General features: G+C 37.6%; 1 protein-coding gene across 6 annotated transcripts in view; it reads right to left on the bottom strand.

The window, feature by feature from the left end:
- The window catches only part of FGF13 (fibroblast growth factor 13), a 604,280-nt gene that overhangs the window by 214,758 nt on the left and 369,239 nt on the right, over positions 1–20,283 (bottom strand). For 5 of the 6 annotated variants that reach the window (XM_010351485.3, XM_074392004.1, XM_074392005.1 and 2 more), the window contains one exon: positions 17,021–17,188. The exons of the other annotated variant lie outside the window; for it this stretch is intronic. In XM_010351485.3, the coding sequence (XP_010349787.1) occupies positions 17,021–17,188 (168 nt within the window). The remainder of the gene's footprint in view (positions 1–17,020; positions 17,189–20,283) is intronic. 6 annotated transcript variants of the gene reach the window in all.

Below are 20,283 nucleotides of genomic sequence, written 5' to 3'. Positions count from 1 at the left end.
CACAAAACTGTGTATTTGTTCTTTTTAAACACCAGTTCTTTCATTCAGCAAGAAATGTTCAGTTAGACAAGGAATCAATTTCTTCCATCTAGCAAAAGCACACATTTGTAAAGTTGGCAGACAACTTACTTTACTGGAAGCACATGTAATGTCATCTTGATTGTACCATATTAATATGGCTTCAAAGTATGTCAGTTGTAAAATACCAAACTCAAGGGGTGATTTAATTTTAATTTTAATTCCCAGTGGTCCAATATTTTTAGATTGCAGAAAAAAATATTGAGCAAGCTTAACTACATTCAAAAGGATAAACAGCAAAGAATAAATTGGTTTTAGAAAAAACTTACACTTTACAGGCATTGTAGAGAAGAAAAATCAATGACATCTTTACAAAGACCTACTCTTTCCTTAGCAGACAGCATGTAATTCCTCATCACTCTATCTATCAAGGGTCATTTTAACTATCTCAATGATTTATGCCAGTTATTGTCAAGCATGTGATAGGCAGAGACATCTGTCCTACATTGAAATGAATTGGATTACAAAGTCTAGATGCTAAAAGGGACCTATGAAAGGATTGTATTAAATTAGCAACTATTTACTGAATTCAGCTCTACTGATCCATTCCTCCTTCCTGAAGCCAAATCTTCTCTTGGTTTTCTCTGACCTCATTCTCTTGGTTTTCCTTCTTTTATGTCTGGAGTCCTTTCTCTTCTACAGCATCTTACAATATTTCTATGCCCCAGGGCTTGCTTCTCTATTATCTCTCCCTATGTGTCTCATCTGCTCTCATGTTTTAATACTAGCCACAGCCTAATAATATTGAATGTCTGTTACCAGCCCAGCACTCATTCCTGAGCAATTTAAATGCAAGACCATGCTCAGTAAATGTTGAATGAAAAAAATTAATAAATGAAGTATTAAAATAGATAAATAAGACTTGAAAGACACATGAAGGAGAGCTGAGGTGTCCTATACAAATACATCCTAAAACAGTCAGTGACATCCTGCCTTACCAGCTGACCACAAATATATTGTTGATCCCAGGAAAGATCAGCAATGCCCAACCTGGATCAGCAGAACCATGTAGCCAACCTATAGCTGAAGAGAAATAACATATGTTTAGCTGGTTTAAGTCACTACATATTAGAGTGTTTTTGAATGTAACACAATCTTAATAATCAATTAGTTCAAAGTCTGCTTTCCTATTCCTCCTTGAAGGCAGAGATGTAATCGGTTTATCATGCTGTGCCTAACCACCATAATACCTGGCTTGTGCAAGACACTCAATAAACATCTATTAACAAATATGTCAGTTCGGCTAGTGGTGATAAGAAGCACTCAGTCATTTGCCATGTGGAATTAGAGCAAATGGCAGTTGAACACAGAATATCAAAATGTGTTAGATAAATAAGTTATTTGTAATAATAAATATTAATTGAACACTTACTGTTGACAGACACATTGCTATGCTTATGGTATCCATTTAATAAAGCTCTATTAAGTACAGATGGAATGAAGGTTGTATATTTAAATGAAATCCTTATTGGGAAGGGAGATAGACCACTTTTAAGACACCAGCAGCCATTCACAAAGAAAAACGTGGCACTAGAGGAAAAGGTTTCTAAACTACTCTGATTTGCTTTGGGGATTTTTATTCCTCCCTCGCTAAATATTCTGGGTACATTTAGTCAATTATCCACTAAGTGAACAGCTTACCATGTATGCCAATTAGAGATTTACCAAGTTAGTTCACGATCTTCTAAAATGGATTCCAAATGCTACCTTCGCCCAGAAAAATCAAGTGAACACAGAGGAGAAATAGCTGAAGAAGGAACATAAGAGAAAAGTTACTTGCCGGCAGCTTCTACAATCCCCATTTTTTGAAATGCCCTTTGTTCCTTCCTTGTTGGTTGAAAAGAACTTGATTTTGTTCACAGCCTGAGGCAGTCTGCTAGACAAATATCCTCACTGTATGAATGGCTTGCTTGAGCCCGTACAGGGCGGTGATTAATCTGGGCTTTGCTGGGTTGGATGTATCACAGAGGGACCATGTGAGCTGCACAACTCTGCTTTTAAGTGTTTTTCCCACAAATAAACTATTTTAAATAGTAGTAGTTGTCCATTTGTGTGTGTGTGTGTGTTCAAACCCTCCTTGAATGGCAACTAGTGATCACAAAGGGGCATGTTTCCCTTGTTCTATTATTTTGTGCTTTTGGAAGGGACAGAATCAACTGTGCCATTATGAAGGCAATCGCAGGTCTCTGGTGGAGCTCAACTCAGATAGCTCCTACCCCATTGAGGCTCTCTGTGAATATTCTACACCCAATTCAGGGCAAGTCACCTGTGCTCACAAAGGGAAAGAAAAAGAGAAGAAGCAAATAATCTGAATATGGATGTGTCAGTTCCTAGAATCTTCCTGTATTTGTTGACAGACTATTGTAAAAGGGATGCCACCTCTCTCAGTGCAAAAGATCACCAAAGTCCACCCGGGCATGGTGGCTCATGCCTGTAATCTCAGCGCTTTGGCAAGCCAAGGCGGGTGGATCACCTGAGGTCAGGAGTTCGAGACCAGCCTGGCGAACATGGCAAAACCCATCTCTACTAAAAACACAAAAATTTGCCAGGCGTGGTGACTGCATGCCTGTAATCCCAGTTACTTTGGAGGCTGAGGCAGAAGAATTGCTTGAACCTGGTAGGTGGAGGCTTTAGGGAGCTGAGATCATGCCATTGCACTCCAGCCTGGGCAACAAGAGAGAAACTTTGTCTCAAAAAAAAAAAAAAAACAAAGAAAGAAAGAAAGAAAATGGAAAAAAAAATCACCACAATCCAAGGTGAACACAAAAATTCAGAGCAAGAATGAAATATCTGAACTCCCACTAGGAGTGCCCAAATCTGGATGACCTAAAATGGGCTTTCTCTACTTGTGTACACTGCTCCACAGAAACACAGCACTCCCAGAACTTTGCATCACCCCTGTCCTTTTCTTGGGGAGGCAGTTCACGGCAGAATCAGTTAAGGCTGCCTAAAGGCCTAGTGGTTCCGTTGAACTATGTGTTTGAAGCATGACACCATTTAAGCAAGCATTTCAGAAAAAATGACCTGCACTTGAGATTCTATCTCTGCCCTCAAGGAGGAATTAAAGTGAGTAAATGTTCATATAAGCGAACAAAGGGAAGAGATATATGACAAATCTCAATAATGCTGCTTTAACTCCTTGCCTACCGTGTATCCCAACAATCAAACCAGGATGTGGGAAACACACACAGGAAGTCCTTCATTGGGTGCACTGGGTAAGTATACCCTGCTGAGAGGTTAAAGATAGTTCTACAGTTTTCTTCCATATCTAGGCTCTTGCCAACACTGGGTAAGACAGTGCCGGGCTCTTTTCTCATTTCTTATGTCTAAAAGGAATCAGGATATAAGAAGAGCTGAGACAGCACAGTATGATGGAAAAGATCAGGCTTGGGAGCTAAATAGACTTGGCTTCAAATCTCAATCAAGACACCAATTAGCTGTGTGACTCTGAATAAAAATTTCACATCTCTACACTCATTTTCCATATTCCTTTCAAGACTGATGACACACACTTAATGGGGTGGTTGGGAAGATTAGCAATAATAAACCTGAAATACCTAGCACATAAAAGATGTTAAAACTTGTTAGCTAAGTATCTAACTAAAGCACAGTATAGGATCTCCTACACAGAATACATCATGAAAATTGCTGGGTCCTCCTTCTTCACACTTTTGGAAGAAAATGGACCACTGCATGCAATCCCACTCCTTGTGCAAACTGTAAAGAATAATATCTTAACAGTGACCCAATCCAGTGAGCAGGACTTAATCCTCATGTGCCTAAAGTTATTTCTCATTGTGTAATGACAGTTTTGTCATGCAGGTGTTAGGTCACCAGAAGATATTGTGTGAGACAAGGTTTTGAGGTGGAAGAAATCAAGAACTGCCCTGTGGCTGAGAAACTTAAATCAGCAGAGTGAATAGATTCCAACTCTGACAATGTAGATTGTAAAGTATTTTGACCAAGTCAAATGTGATAGCAATTTGCCCTAAAAAAAAACCGTATTTTAAAATTAAATCTATAAATTCCTCTTTTAAGAACAAGCCAACTTTTTATTGTTTTTCTGACAGCAAGTACAAGATCCCTCCACTTTTGGTTACTTGGTAGATCAGGCAATGTGTTTCAATAAGCTACAACCAGCACAACTAGAGAATGAATGGGGAGCCCTGCTATGGCAAACCTTGGTTTGAAATACATTTTCATGTAACTGAGAGATCATGGACTTTGGAATGAGATAAGCTGCATTTCCATATTGTTTTTACTATTTTCCAGCCAGGTGACCTTGAAAACATTGTTTCACCTCTGGATATTTGTTTCCTCATCTATAAAATGAAGAGAAATAAATACCAACCTACTTACCTTCAAAAATCACTGTGAGAATTAAGACGATGTTAGGTAAAGTGTTTGGCACTGTTTGGGGCTCAGAAAGTGACACCCTGAAGACTGACACTTTGGCATGCTGAGAGACTTTAGAGGCTGCCTCAGAATCATGGTCCTTCTAATCTTGACTTTTCTCCCCACTTGCCTGCCAAGTGAAGGGAGGGACTCTTTCCGGAATTTCCCTATCTGAGCAAAAAATCTTCTTTGCAAAAGAAATACAGTTGTCTTAAGTCTCACTCCCTAGGAATCTCATCAAATAAACTAGAAAGCTCAACCAATGGAGAAGAGACTAAGACTCACCACCACACCCAGAGAGACCTTTCATACACTCTTCTTAAGGTGCTATGCACAGTGCTCTCACTATATGTAGCAGTGGGCCAGTGGAATTGTCCTCTCTTCCCTTTCCCCCTTGTGGATCTGGTTTTTAAGCTAATGTACTCTTGCTGTTTCCAAAGTTGGACATGTTTGAAAGTTGTCCTAGAGCTGTTCTGAGACTATAGAACTTAAAATAGTAGTTCCAAGAAATTACCTAAGAAACTATATGCAGAAGATAATCTTCGCTTCTTTGAATCATTATCTGAACACTGGGCCTATTCATTTCCCCTGAAATCATTTACAACTGTCATTTCCCTCTCCCCTACGAGGAAGGCATTTACGCCTCAATCTGTTGGCCTCTCTTTGAGTTCATATTTTGTATGAACATGTGTGTGCCTAATAGTAAAAAGTGTGTTGCATTTTCTCTTATTAACCTGTTTTCTTGTTATAGTGCTGGCTATTGGCTGTGAACATTTATGATGGAGAATGAAGGGATCATACCATTACAGCCCTACTTCAAATACTAAGTTCTGGATAACTACCAGTCATTGTTTTCATTATTAATTACTTAGAGAGTAGGGATCCCATAAGTGATAAAAGATAATTTGTTGCTAATACCCAGATGTATATGTAATATCTAATCCTATTGGACTTCAGGAAGTGCTCCGGGCAAGTCTTAGTAATACTCCCATCAGTGGTAGGAATTTTATTCCACTGAAAAAAATTAAGCAATGGAATCAGATACTGAATAATTAAAAATGACATTTCCTCATTTTTACTATTATAGGTTAATATGGTTTGGATCTATATCTCCACCCAAATCTCACGTTGAATTGTAATCCCCAGTATTGGAGGTGGGGACGGTGGGAGATGATTGGGTCATGAGGGAGATTTCTCATGAATGGGTTAGCACCATCAGTTCAGTGCTGTTCTCCTGATAGTGACTGAGTTCCCATGAGACCCAGTCATTTAAAAATGTGTGGCACCCTCCACCCTGCTCTCTCTTCTTCTTGCTCTGACCATGTGAAGTGCTGGCTCTTGCTTTGCTTTCGGCCATGATTAAATGTTTCCTGAGGCCTCCCCAGAAGCTAAGCAGATGCCAGCATCATGCTTCCTGTACAGTCTGCAGAACTGTGAACCAGTTAAACCTATTTTCTTTATAAATTACCCAGTCTCAGGTATTTCCTTATAGCAGTCTGGGAACTGACTAATACACAGGTGGAAAGGCACATTCCCTAGCCTAAATAAAGCAGAGTAGACAAGTGACCTTTTTATATTTGTATCTAGAAATAGATCTATTGCATTCAAATTGAATTTAAGTATTCATTAATCACTCCACTATTTCTTTGTATGCCAGGACCAAGTCAGCAGTTCCTTAAAGGTAAGGGTCATTTCATCCCCTCCTTTTGAGTGCTGTACTCCACCTAATCTTAGGCCTATAGAATGAGCAAGTACCTCCTGAGTCCCTTCTGCTTATGACAAACTCTTGCGCTCACATAGCTGAGGAAGACCTGTGGATATAATTTTATTTCTTTATGCTTAAGATTACTTTTTAGCACTAAATTTGTTTCAGATACCAAATGCACTTATGGAGCAAGAGGGGGGAACCTGAGCATATGGAGAAGCCAGGAGGGGAGAAGGCATGGGTTTTAGAAGCCAGTAAAACTAGGTTCAAATCAAGTTCTCCTATTTACTGGTGAAGCGACTTAACCTTTCTGCATCTTCATTTGCTGATCTGTGAAATGGTGGTAGCAACCCTATCTGACAAGGTTTTTGTGATCATGCTTCTAAGGGGCTAGGCAGTGTTGTCACTGAAGATGTGGCCCAGTGGAAGCGTGCTCTCTTCCCTTTCCCTTTTGTAGATATGATCTTTGGGCCAATGTACACTTGCTGCTTCCAAAGCTGGACATGCTTGAAGGTTGTCCTAGAGCTTTTCTGAGAATATAAATCTTAAAATAGCTAGGGCTCATAAGTAAAAATTTTCTAGCACATGGGTGGAAGTGGACAAGTGATTTTCATGTGTTGGAGTGAGTGTGAATATTGGCTGTGAGGCAAGACAAGGGTAAGTGCTGATAAAATGCAAAATATAATGTCTCTTGTTAAACACTTTCCCAGTGGTCATTATTCAAGGTGCTATTCTTAAGCACACTAAAAAATGCTGTAGAGTATAAGACATGAATGCCAGAATCCACGTAGTTTAAAATGTTAGGAATGATTTATAAACACGGATAGCAATTAAAGCTTCCTAATCATGTCAGAGTCAGTTTTCACATACAAGCTGCTGTAATACTTTTATGCTGCAGTAGCTGATTATATCTAGATGATAAGAGGGCAATGCCTGGATGATGACAGCCTCTGGTGTAACACAAAGACACATACCCAGGCCACAAGCTGCTTGAGTCAAGCTTTGCAATTTCACTCTAGAGCACAGCAATCAAGTAAAGAAGTGTCAGTACTTTTCTGGCATACTGAAACACCCTTTTCTCCTTCACCATCTTCTTCTTTAAGTACAGTTATGCACAGCTTCCGAGCAACTCTTTGACCCATATTTGCAAGCTGAATCAGATACTGAGAGCAGAACAAGTGTTGCAACAATTGCTTGCAAGAAAGAATGTTGGTCACAAGGTGGCAGATTACTACGCGCTTATGGAGAAGCCTAATTTATTTTTCTAAAAGGACAGAGTGGCAAAAAAGTAAGGAAACTTCAGAAAGGTGTGTGTGTGCATGCAGTGGGAAAGATGGATACCTTACACGGCTCAAGTTCTAAAGGTCATATAAGGGTTGCCTCTCCAGCTGTGCCCTCTACCACAGGGCACTTTTTGAAGAGGTCCGTGCAATCAGCATGATAAGATTCCTGGATTGATCGCTGACATTAGCCAGCAGACCTTATGCCAAGGCGATTATTTCCTAAGGCAGTGATTCCAACCCTGTTAGCACATTAGAATCAGTTAGGGAGATGTAAAAAAATGTACTCGTGTTAAGCCAACACCACAAGGAATTTTTTTCCAGCTATAAAGTCCTTTTTACTTAATTATTTCTTCTTAAGTAACATATAAAAATTTACAATAAGGACATAGAACATAAATGTTTTATCCATATAAAAACTAATAACTAAAGGTTGAGTATCTCTTATCTAAAATGTTTGGGACCAGAAGCACAACAAGAGATTTTGCAGGGTTTGCTTGTTTGATTGATTGTCTGGTTTTGGTTTGATGTTGGGCTCAGACATCAGTAGTATTTAAAGGTCCTCAGGTGATTCCAAAGTATAGCCAAAATTGAGAATCACTAATCTAAAGCACTGTTATTCAAAGTATGGTCAACAGACGTAGCACTGGTCTGTGAACTATGTTATTTAATACAACTCTTATTTAGTTCAGCTGACATTATTTTTCACAACAAGACAGCAATACTTGATGAAGAAATCACTGATTTACTTGTAGCTTAAGATCCTTATCTAGTCATGGATTGATAACAAACAATTTGAGACACATGAGCAATACTTTAAGCAGCCTTTCTCTAAAGATAGTGAGAGTCAGAGAGGAAAGAGAACAGCAATCATTTTCAAAAGTGTGCTACCTGACAAAGGTCATCTTTGATGAGGATACACTGCGTAGAACCAGCAGAGCTTTTCCCAAAGTGTTACTTGGGGGATGTTCATCTGTATTATCAGTAAAAGGGTCCAGTAGCTGGAAGATGCTGCTTGCCACTGAATTGCCTATGGTAGACAGATTCCTACCCTGCAAGGCTCTTTAAAATCTTACATATACTCATGCATTGTTTTCCTCTAGGAATGGTGTTTAATTTGGGAAACAAATATTTCACCACAAATGCTGTCTTTTTACATAAATATAAGATCAGTGTTGCATGAAATATTACTGGAAAACATTAATCTGATAACTATTTAAAAACCTGTGAAAGAGATTACAGTTCTTTCCTGTATTCTCTTCAACCAGGCAAGTGAATTGTCATTTAAAACAAAACACAGGGTGAAAATTGGAGCAGAGGGAGCAGAACATTCTAGTACATCTCCTTAGTAGAGGTAGACTTCCAACATCAGGATTGGGCTTGATTTGGGGAATCAACTAGTCTTTCAGGCTATGCCTTTTTGGAAATGGAAAATAGTCTAGCTGGGTCCTACCATGCTGGATCCAGGAGGCAGAATTTCTAAAGTGGTTTATCAACTGGCTAGGAAGAGAAAAAACTCAAGAAAAGTTGGTGAGACATCATCCCAGGAGCATGTTGGCAACACAATTCTTGATGTCTTGGCTTTGAAGGGGGCAGCACTCATAAGGATATATAATTTTCAGATGTTTTCATGTATCTTTGACTTTTGACTTTTTAAAATCAAAATCACCAGCATGTGCTGTCATTTATCTAGTAGACCTTTCAAAGCACTTTCACAGAGCAGTGCCATTTTAAATAGAAATGCCTGAAGCGGGTCATTGGTGCTGGCTTCATACAGGCGAAATGTCTGCTCCAAGTATTTACTAAGAAGATGTCAACAAGAGAGTTACAAAGGAGAGACAACTTTGTTTCAAGAAAACCACCACCATGATTGGAACACATAAGCTCAAGGGAGAGGAGAGATTGGCTGCTTTAAAAAGTGAATGATATTTTAAAGAATGAATGGTTATTAGTTTCTACTGTAAAAGCCAGCCTGGAGACTGAATGGAGATGCATATATTCAATAAGAGAATGATAAAATGTTCATCTTACCATGAAAGTGAATTACTGGCTACTATTCATACTTCCTTAATTAGACAATGAGTTTTCCAGAGAGTAGAAACTATCCCTTAAATATGACTTCATTTTGTGTTTGCTGCCATAAGGTAGGAGAAATAGGAGGGAAAAAAGAATGGGTTTCATTGCGATTGCTAGTTTCCTAATGTTATCAGGACATACAATGTAAGAGAAACAGAATTAAACACTTTGTGGGGAGAGGATAGTGTTTACTCATTGTTAATGACCAAGGCCACCAGATTTCTGGCATTAATTTGGACTAATATTTTTATCTTTCTTGTGACTCTGCAATTATGCTGCCATTTGCTTCAATGAGCAAAGAAAATTATCTAGTGTCACTTTGTCATCCTTCAGGTCATATATGAAAGGCAGGATGGCCCTAAGTGATGAAATAAAAAAGTGACTCTGAAATAAAAATGTTGAGAATAAATCTTTTTATCACTTTAGAGTCACCAGAACACATGGTCCTATGCTTTTGTTTTTATTTTTAGTTTCAGTGTCCATGTGCAAGACATGCAGGTTTGTCACATAGGTAAATGTATGCCATGGTGGTTTGCTGCACCTATCAACTCATCACCAAGATATTAAGCCCAGCATGAATTATTTTTCCTGATAGTCTCCCTTCCCCCCACACTCCTCACCCCAACATGCTCCAGTGTATGTTGCTCTCCTCCCTGTGTCCACGTGTTCTCATTGTTTAGTTCCCACTTACAGGTGAGAACATGTGATGTTTGGTTTTCTGTTCCTGTGTTAGTTTGCTGAGGATAATGGCTTCCAGTTCCATCTATGTCCCTGCAAAGGACATGATCTCATTCCTTTTTATGGCTGTATAGTATTCCATGATGTATATGTACCACATTTTCTTTATCCAGCCTATCACTGATGGGCATTTGGGTTTATTCCATGCCTTTGCTACTGTGAATTGTGCTGCAGTGAACATACACATGCATGTATCTTTATAATAGAATGATTTATATTCCTTTAAGTATATATCCAGTAATGGAATTGTTGGGTCAAATGGTATTTCTGATTCTAGGTCTTTGAGTAATTGCCACACTGTCTTCCACAATGGTTAAACTAATTTGCATTCCCACAGTGGAAAAGCATTTCCAGCAGTGGAAAAGCATTCCTATTTTTTCATGGCCTCACCAGCATCTGTTGTTTCTGAACATTTTAATAATTGCCATTCTGACTGGCATGAGATGGTACCTCACTGTACTTTTGATTTGCATTTCTCTAATAATGCAGAAAAGGTCTTCAATAAAATCCAACACTCCTTCATGTTAAAAACTCACAATAAATGATTTATTGAAGGAACATACCTCAAAATAATGAGTCATTTATGACAAACCCACAGCCAATATCATTCTGAATGGGCAAAAGCTATAAATATTCTCCTTGAAAACTGCACAAGATAAGGAAGCCCTCTGACACCACTCCTTTTTATCATAGTATTAGAAGTTTTGGCCAGGGCAATCAGGCAACAGAAATAAATAAAGCATATTCAGATAGGAAGAGAAGAAGTCAAATTGCCTTTCTTTGCTGATGATGTGATCCTATAGATAGAAAACCCCATTGTCTCAGCCCAAAAGCTTCTTAAACTAATAAGCAACTTCAGCAAAGTCTCAGGATCCAAAATCAATGTGCGAAATTCACAGGTATTCCTATATATCAACAACAGACAAGCAGAAAGTGAAATCATAAATGAACTCCCATTCACAATTGCTACCAAGAGAATAAAATACCTAGGAATACAGCTAACAAAGGGAAATGAAAGACCTCTTCAAGGGAACTATAAACCACTGATAAAAAAAAAAAAAATTAGAGGACACAAACCAATGGAAAAACATTCCATGCTCATGGATAGAAAAAATAAGTATGTTTAAAACAGCTATACTGCCCAAAGTAATTTATAGATTCAATGTTATTCCCATTAATCTGACATTGACATTATTCACAGAATTAGAAAAAAAAAATTACAATTCATATGGAACCGAAAAAGAGTCTGCATAGCCAAGACAATTTTAAGCAAAAATAATAAAGCTAGAGGCATCACATTACCCAACTTCAAACTATACTATAAGGCTGTAGTAACCAAAACAGCATGGTACTGGTACAAAAGCAGACACATACAACAATGGAACAGAATAGAGACTCAGAAATAAAACCACACCCCTACAACCATCTGATCTTTGACAAACCAAGAAAAACAAGGAATGGGGAAAGGATTCCATACTTAATAAATGATGTTGGGAGAACTGGCTAGCTATATGTAGAAAACTAGAACTGGACCTCTTCCTTATACCTTACACAAAAATAAACTCAGGATGGATTAAAGACTTAAATGTAAAACCAAAATCTATAAAAACCCTAGAAAAAAATCTAGGCAATGCCATTTAGGACATAAGCATGGACAAAGATTTCAAAACAAAAACCTCAAAAGCAACTGCAACAAAAAGCAAACATTGACAAACAGCATCTAATTAAACTAAAGCACTTCTGCACAGCAAAAGAAACTATCATCAAAGTGAACAGACAACCTACAGAATGGGAGAAAATGTTTGCAATATGTCCATCTGACAAAGGTCTAATATCCAGAGACTACAAGGAACTTAAACAAATTTACAAGGAAAAAACAAACAACTCCATTAAAAAGTGGACAAAGGATATGAACAGATACTTCCCAAAAGAAGACATTTATGTGGCCAACAAACATATTAGAAAAAAATAAAAGCTCATCATCACTGATCATTAGAGAAATGCAAACCAAGGCCCCATACTTTTGTAATAGAATAGGAGTATCCACTCAATTATTCTCAAGGCAACAGACATGGAATCTAGTTATATCCTTCCTGAAAGTCAAAATATTTTCGGCTGACAAGCATCTGAGTTTATTACCCAACTCTAGTTTAGTGACAAAAAGATTTAATAACGGTAGTTTAGTTTTATTTAACTACTAATTCAAATTAATAGTGACACATTTTTCTCAAAGGGAAAGTTAGTATTAAAATGTGGAAGGCACAACAGTAAACAACAAAGTTGAAAAAACATGAATATGAAAAACATTTCCCTCAGCATGTTCCTTCACATTCCTCTGACTCTTCCTCTCCCATCATTAAGGCAAGACTGATATTCACGGTGATGCATGCTCTTTTTGGAACAACCCAAAGCATTATCAGAGTAACAGCGTGGTAGTTACAAATAAACCCCCATGACATTTAACATGTAATTTTGCCTTCTCTTGGTTGGTGGAAGCTGCCATACTTTATCACCAACCTCAAGCACAGATTCTCTTCTCCAAAGCCACAAAAGCTGGATGCCTCTCTGAATAAAAAGGTTACAAGTGCCCTAAGGGAGATAGAATATGTGTGTGTGTGTGTGTGTGTGTGTGTGTGTGTGTGAGTGTGTGTGTACGCATGCACACAAGTGTGTGTGTAATCACATGCAAACAAGACTATAGGAAAGAGCCCAAGAGCTTGATCAAAAGATGGTGACAAATCACCAAGCTCTGTACCACTTTCCTATGTTGCATTAATTTCTTCACATTTACTGTTGTAATAAGAATTTTTAACCCTAAAAGCAAACACTGGGATTCCATGATTTATTTTTCTCTGTAGATTTCCAACATGATCTACTTGTAAGCATGTATATCTTGGTGCTATTCTCTTTAACAATCTTTGAACATCAGTAAAAGCCCAGGGAGTGGCATTTAGGAAATGGCAACTATACTAATATTAGATTGGCTTCCAGGAGTTACTCTAAATCGTGATTTAATTTTGGCACACATGGCATAGAAAAATAAAATCAACAAAAGAATAAAGCTATGAAGATTATACTTTCTTTTGCCAAAAGGCTCCTGGAACAGTAAGAAAAAGATTTTGGTAATGATCTCCACTCTCCATGTGGCTCTCTTAAACAAAGAACATTGTAGATACTGGGCCAAATTAGACTCTCAGATACTTGTGTGCACTTCTTTAGCCAAATTCCAGTACTCACGTAACATTATATCATAAGTGGTTTTTATGGAAATAATCATATCACTGAAAATCACAAGTATTTGGAACAGATTAAAGAATTTGTTTTAGAATTGGATATTCATAAATAGAAACCTGGTTTTGGCAAAGTGTAATTTGGCCTTCATGTATCCTGAAAAGCCAAAGAGATATTTCAATCCCTCTATGTATTATTTTACATGGATTCTGAAGTCGCTGGACATAATACAAAAATATTTTTTAAAAGATGAGTGACTGTAAATAATGTTAAATTACCTGTACCAAATCTTAAGAGGTCATAAACTATGGAAATAGCTCAGCCCTTACAAACCACTGCCAACCAAAAGAAAAAGCAAGACTCTATCTATACTAATAAAAAAAGAGTTGGCTGATTTTTATCAATTTAGTAATTGCAACTGTATCATAATACATATAATCTGTTTGATTTAATTAATCATTTCTAAAGCTTATGCAATTCATACATTTATTTCTCCAAAAGGTTTAAATATATTTTTTTAATTTTTCATTTGGGGTTTTTAACATTGTATAAAAAACAACCTAAGTAGAAGAGGTTATACTAGCATGCTGGCATTGCACAGACCAAACAATATATGGCTTAACCACTGTGTCCACTGCCTTCACCTGCTGCAGAATTGGTGGGCATCCATAGCCAAGGTCAATTAAGGTCTCATGTTTTGGCACAGAGACTATCTCTTCGAAATGTTTCATATAACGATAAAATATTTCAATGTATAGACATAGTTTAAATGCAAAACACTTCATTTGTTTTTTTTAAAAAGAGGTCTTTTATTTCTACTAATTAAAATAAAACGTTACAACAACTTTAAGAGAGAACTGAACACTATAACTTATGGCAATTAAAAAACAGTTCTGCAAAAATCTTCCCCGTTGCCAGAATGACCAGTGAACCCTTCCAAACTCACAGTTACTTCACCTCCTGGAAATGATGAGCTTCAATATCCTACCTGAAGTAAGCATGTTAATTTCTTGGCCATGTTTCCCTATTTATCCAAGGTCTGCTCCATGGCATGTTTTCTTTTGCCCCCATCTAAAATCTTCTGGATCCTGGTAATTTGTGTAGAGATCAAGTGTTTTCATTTTAAGGTCCGAGTTCACCATTAGATTCTGGGATCTTGTTTGAAGGGGTATTGTAAGATTGTAAATAGTATTTAAATATCATCCCAGAAAACCTCTGACTTTAATACTAGTTACAAACAATTCATAAGAATAAAGAGAGCAATATTAGCTTTGATATCCTGGCAGGAGGACCTGGAAGGAGGGCAAGACTAAGGAAAATCTCCAATCTGAATGAAGATAATGCCCATCATCACAGTACACAAGTGAAAGGATGGCAGCCACGTTAAACACAATGGCAACAGCTCAATATGTAGATGAAATGACAGATCAAAAACTACCCAACTTTGTGGACGAGAGTTTAACTGCTACCTATTCTCTTAAGAATTCTCTATATCTGAAAACATTCATAACAGTATTTACAATACACTCCAGATGGTACTTGAAAATTAACAGATCCTGTCAAAATTATATGTAATAATGAAATGAATGAGGTCTTTATTCAACTGTTTTTTAAAATCTGAAATATTGTTAAACTATTTTAATTTTGTAACTGATTGCTTGACTGAATTTAACCAGCTGCTTCTTAACTGGCTTATTTTTCTTAATGAAACCAAATTTTGTTTCTCAGGCTGATTTGCAAGTACAAAAACTGTGTATGTGTGTGTGTGTGTGTGTGTGTGTGTGTGTGTGTGTGTGTTTATATAATTTTTAGAGAAACAAAGCAGAGAATATTGGTATGTAGTATATATAGTAAAGTAATTGTCACTGGTTAAATTTTTTTGTTTCATTAAAGTACAAAATAAAATTAGTATCTTCTCCACTAAACAACCAAATGATTGATTTTACTCACTGTAAATGTCCACCATTTATACCTCCAGATGAGTATGTGTGGATGTCAGTAGTCACACTCAAATTAGATAGTTTAGATACCAAAAGTATGGGTAGAATATAAATATGAATGCTCTATTCCAGGCATCCCCAAACTACGGCCCCGCAGGCCGCATGCAGACCCCTGAGGCCATTTATCCGGCCCCCCGCTGCACTTCAGGAAGGGGCATCTCTTTCATTGGTGGTCAGTGAGAGGAGCACAGTATGTGGCAGCCCTCAAACGGTCTGACGGACAGTGAACTGGCCCCCTGTGTAAAAAGTTTGGGGACGCCTGCTTCTATTGCTGAATTAAATACAGATACATGTAGGCTTCTCATTTTCGGCCAATGATTGTCTAAAACTCTATTTGGAAAGAAGAAAGGGAAAACTTTAAGTTGTAACATTTTGCTTCCAAAACTATGGACTAAAGTGCATTTGGAGAAATTTATTTACACACAAAACTTTAACCCACATGCCAGTCTTTCTCAGATTAGAAAGACAAATATGATAAAGATTCTCATAATGATGCAAGAGGGCAACTTGAAATAGAAACAAGGTTGCTTTTGGAAATTATACAAGAACCATTAATGGAAAAGAACCACGACTGTCAAAGAACAGGTGAATTTTGTCACTTCCAAATGTTATTCATTGGTAAACTGCCTCGGTGGTATTTAATGTGAGGGAAAAATGGGCTGTTTAACAGTAAGTATTTAATTAGCATTTACATTATAATTCTCAGATGCTATTTTGGAAGCTGAAATGTAAACAGATGGCAATAAATTTACCGCATTTTATTTGCAATGTGATAAAGATTCCTCTTTGATAGATGCAAAAATGTTGAAAACAATGAATAAATACCCTTTCTGTCCAGATGAAATACTTTGAAGATATATTTGTGATACAGATTGCAATGAGTACCTTATTAACCTCAGTTTAAGTAACAGCAAGTAGAGTTGTCCAAACCTGTACTTGAGCTGAAAAGAAAGAAACAAACTACTCATAGTTTCCTTGAGGCATGCATTTTACTATGGCAAAGTGCAACAGGACGTGCATTATATAGGTAATCTGGGCCTGCTTCAGCAAACGAAGTAGATCATGAGCATTCTTCGAGTGCAATGCAGAAGCTTTATGGAGTGAAGGAGAGTTGAACATTATTGAAACAATCTTCTCATTATTTCATTTTAGAAGTTTCATTCCTCAGCCGACTGCTGCTTCAGGAATGCAAGGTGATGGAAACAGACTTGGCTAGATGTTGGCTACAGAAGCAAGCAACTTTGGCAGCCCAAATGGGGCAGTATAATGACAGCAACTGAAAATGTTTCAGCTGTGAAAAGCAGGGTGACACTGTGTGCTGTGCCAGAGATGACCATATTATACAGCATCCCATCTGAGACTGTATAACACATTCACCAGCCAGCCAGGGGGCCGCCTAGCTATGGCATGGCCTTAACAACACACAGCACACCAGAGGGCAATGCACAATCCAAAACAAAGAGAAAGAAAGAAGAATGAGAGAAAACAAGCAAAACACGCGTCTGTCGTGCACAAACCTTCCGGCTCTGTGTTCTCTTTGTGGTGTACTTGCTTCAGCGGGCAGCAGAAGATTTCGTGACACTTAGCACGAAAGGGGGACTCTTTTTTCTTTAATTCCGCAGATTGGATGGAATCTTGACGTAACATAATGTATTCCTGTGTGCCAGGGGGGGCGTCATCCAGAACTGTGGTCACCACATAACAAAATGAACTCAAGTTAGAGCCTCAGAAAAGCAGCGAACGTCTTAAATCAAATCTACTCCCAGGGAAGACTAAAGAAACAACAGCCCTAAGAAAAGTTTCAAAGAAAAACATCTAATAGCTTAGTGATTTTATTTTAATAGGCTTAGTTTAAAACACTAAAGCCTTGGGAATAGCTACTCAACTATATATATGCTAGTAAAATGAAAACAGTGTTAAATCATACCCGAAATGCAAAAATGTATTTTAATATGGATACTCATGTTGTATCTAAACAAACCCCATGTAAAACTTATAGGTTTCAGACTGAGATACAATATAAATATTTACAGGTTAAACTGGCTAACGTCCACCAATTATCAGTGAATTAGCTTTTGTTTCATTTCTTGGTCTGCCCCTGGTGAGGGTCTGACTTCCAAGCCGCATACTACACAAAGACAGAAGAATCAAAGGCACTGCTCTTTACTCTTTGATTTCCAAAGAGAACTGAATCAGTTGCAAATATTCTTCAGGTGTTCAAAACCCCTTAATGAAGACAAGAGATTCCAGTTTAGAGCCTACAAAGCAACACTTGGTCAAAGGACTCCCTTTTTTTATAGATTGTAAAGGAGTCAGGCCTGGTTTAATAATTTTGGCCTTAGATATACACCAGGTTCCTCTCAGTCCACATTTTCTTTCTATTCCCTTTGTAAGCTTCCTAAGTGTATCACTAGTGTTTTTGTGTCACTAGTATTTTTGTATCACTAGTATTTGTATTCCCGGCAAAAGCGAGATATCTGCCTTTATAGAGTCTAAGACCACATTCTCTAATCTGAAAACCTTCCAAGAAAATAGGTGCAAATTTGATCTGCATTTTTCAGAAACAGGGAACTGACCCCAGAATGAATTTTTTTCTTTCACACCCTTCCCAATGAGGCTATTTCATTTAACGAGAAGTGAGTCAGTGACTCCAAAGCTGCGATTAATGATGAGCTGACTCATTCTACTCCCCGAAATGCATACACTGAACATGCATTTAGGAGGACTGATACCACTAGCAAATTTCTTGTGTGGTGAATACTACCGTGGTGTTTGTAAAATAATAAATAAACAAATGGTGGCTGAATTTAGATGGGATCTGAGGCTTCTGTGTTGAGTAAAACAGTCCTAGCTCATTGGCTGGGATCTTAAGGGATTTTAAGAACTTCCTTTCATGTTAAGGGAAAATTGGTATAAAAACCAACATAACTTTTAAATTAGTATTAAGAGTTTAGAACAAGTTCTTGATAGATCGCCTCTATGAGGAATTGTCTTCCTTTATAAGTCATTAAATTATGCAAGAAGTTGATGAATATTTTAGTCAGTTCTCTTTTTATTTTCCTCTACCATTCAGCAGCAGCAATCAAAAAAATTATATAGAGACACCACGATAGCTTTTTCTGGCAGAGAGTTCCCTTAATCTAGTAGGAATGTGACTATAACTTCTTAAAATCTCGTCGTTGAATGCACATCTTTGCTAGCAACAGCTGCTATTCAAAACATTTGTAACCATTTCCTGCCATGAGCAGATAGTTATGATAATGCAGACACTCATCAAATTCCAGCATCACAGCTGAAGACAAATTCTAGTTCTACCATCCAAAATATTTAAATAAAACTCCCCAAATTGGAACTCTTTAAAAAAAGAAGCACCCACGATTATATAGAAACTGAGAAATTCCATTTTCATCCACTGCTGTATGGAAAACCTATTATAAGACTGAAGGACAATTGGAGGATAAAAGAGAAAAAAATGACTTTTGGGCAATGCATAGGGACTTTGTTATTCAGAAATACGTGACAAATATTGGTAAATTGTCTTCCATTTTCATTGTTCAATACCAACAATGATGTCACAAATGGGTATTTCTGGAGATTAATGGTGGACTGAAGCTAATAGCATTTGGCTGACTCTCCAGCCATCAGCTTTTCCCAGCTGGTCATTAATTCCCAGAAAATGCCTTGAACTGCTGTCTTTATTGTTTAATTAGATACAACTGGTTATCTGTAACACACAACAAAATTCTAGTGAAAGCTACATGCTGACTGACACAAGAGCTAACCCCAAAATTCATTATGATGGGAAAAACATGAAGGTCACAAAAGTGCAGGATAATTGCTTTCCACAAAATTCTCCCTGTCTTCTGTTCTTTCTTCAAATTGAATTTAGCAAGTGCAAAAGCGGCCAAGATGAGAGTGTTTAAGGAGCCATCTGAGCAATAAGCACAGGCACAGAACATTTCCTTGGAAATCGTGAACATCTGGGAGTTAATGGGTCAGCTTTGGGTCTCAGGATATCTCTACTCAATACCTCAAATGTCAGTCAATTCAAGCAAAACACGGAAAAAAAAAAACAGTAGTCAATCAAAAGTAGCTTGAAGTTATGTTGGCAAAAGAACTAGAAACACTGAATTTTTAAACCAGAATCATTGTATAGGCAACACATTACTGTGGCTTATAAAATCTTTGAAATTAGAGATATTTTGGATAGAAAATTAAAACTGTTACATCAAATCCACTTATTCCCAGGGCTCCCTCAAGTAGGAGAGTGGCTATATGTGCAGGTGACAGCAGAAGGAATGAAGGAGGACTTCTCACAGGACTCCAGCAGTAAGGCAGATGGGTAGCTTTGTTCTAATTCCCTAAGAAATTGATGAGGATGCAATGCATCCATGGGGTACCAGCTCTAGGAAGGGAAAAAGGAGACTTGCAAAGAACCCAGCCCATCAAGACAAGAAAAAAGAATGGGCTTCTTTTTTCCCTGACTTAGTCCAATGTTTCTGTCATTTTCCCCAATCTGGTACATTCCCTTCTTGCACATGACCTCTGTCATCTGACAACCACTCTTGTGACTGTTCCTTTGAACCACTTGTCCACCTTTCATTCAGTGACTACTGCTGCCCTACCCAAAAATAGATTTATCCAGTCTTGGAAGTGGACAAAAAATTTGCGTGATTAGGTAGGTAGACATTAGATTTATACAAAGCTTCCTTTCAGAGATTTCAGAGATTCAACTTTACTCTTCAATACAGATAAGGTGGTAAAAGTGGCTCATGATTTA

Source organism: Saimiri boliviensis, chromosome X (assembly GCF_048565385.1).
Source record: "Saimiri boliviensis isolate mSaiBol1 chromosome X, mSaiBol1.pri, whole genome shotgun sequence".
NCBI lineage: Eukaryota > Metazoa > Chordata > Mammalia > Primates > Cebidae > Saimiri > Saimiri boliviensis.
Note: the sequence above shows the minus strand (reverse complement) of the source record. Positions and strands in the feature narration are given on the sequence as shown.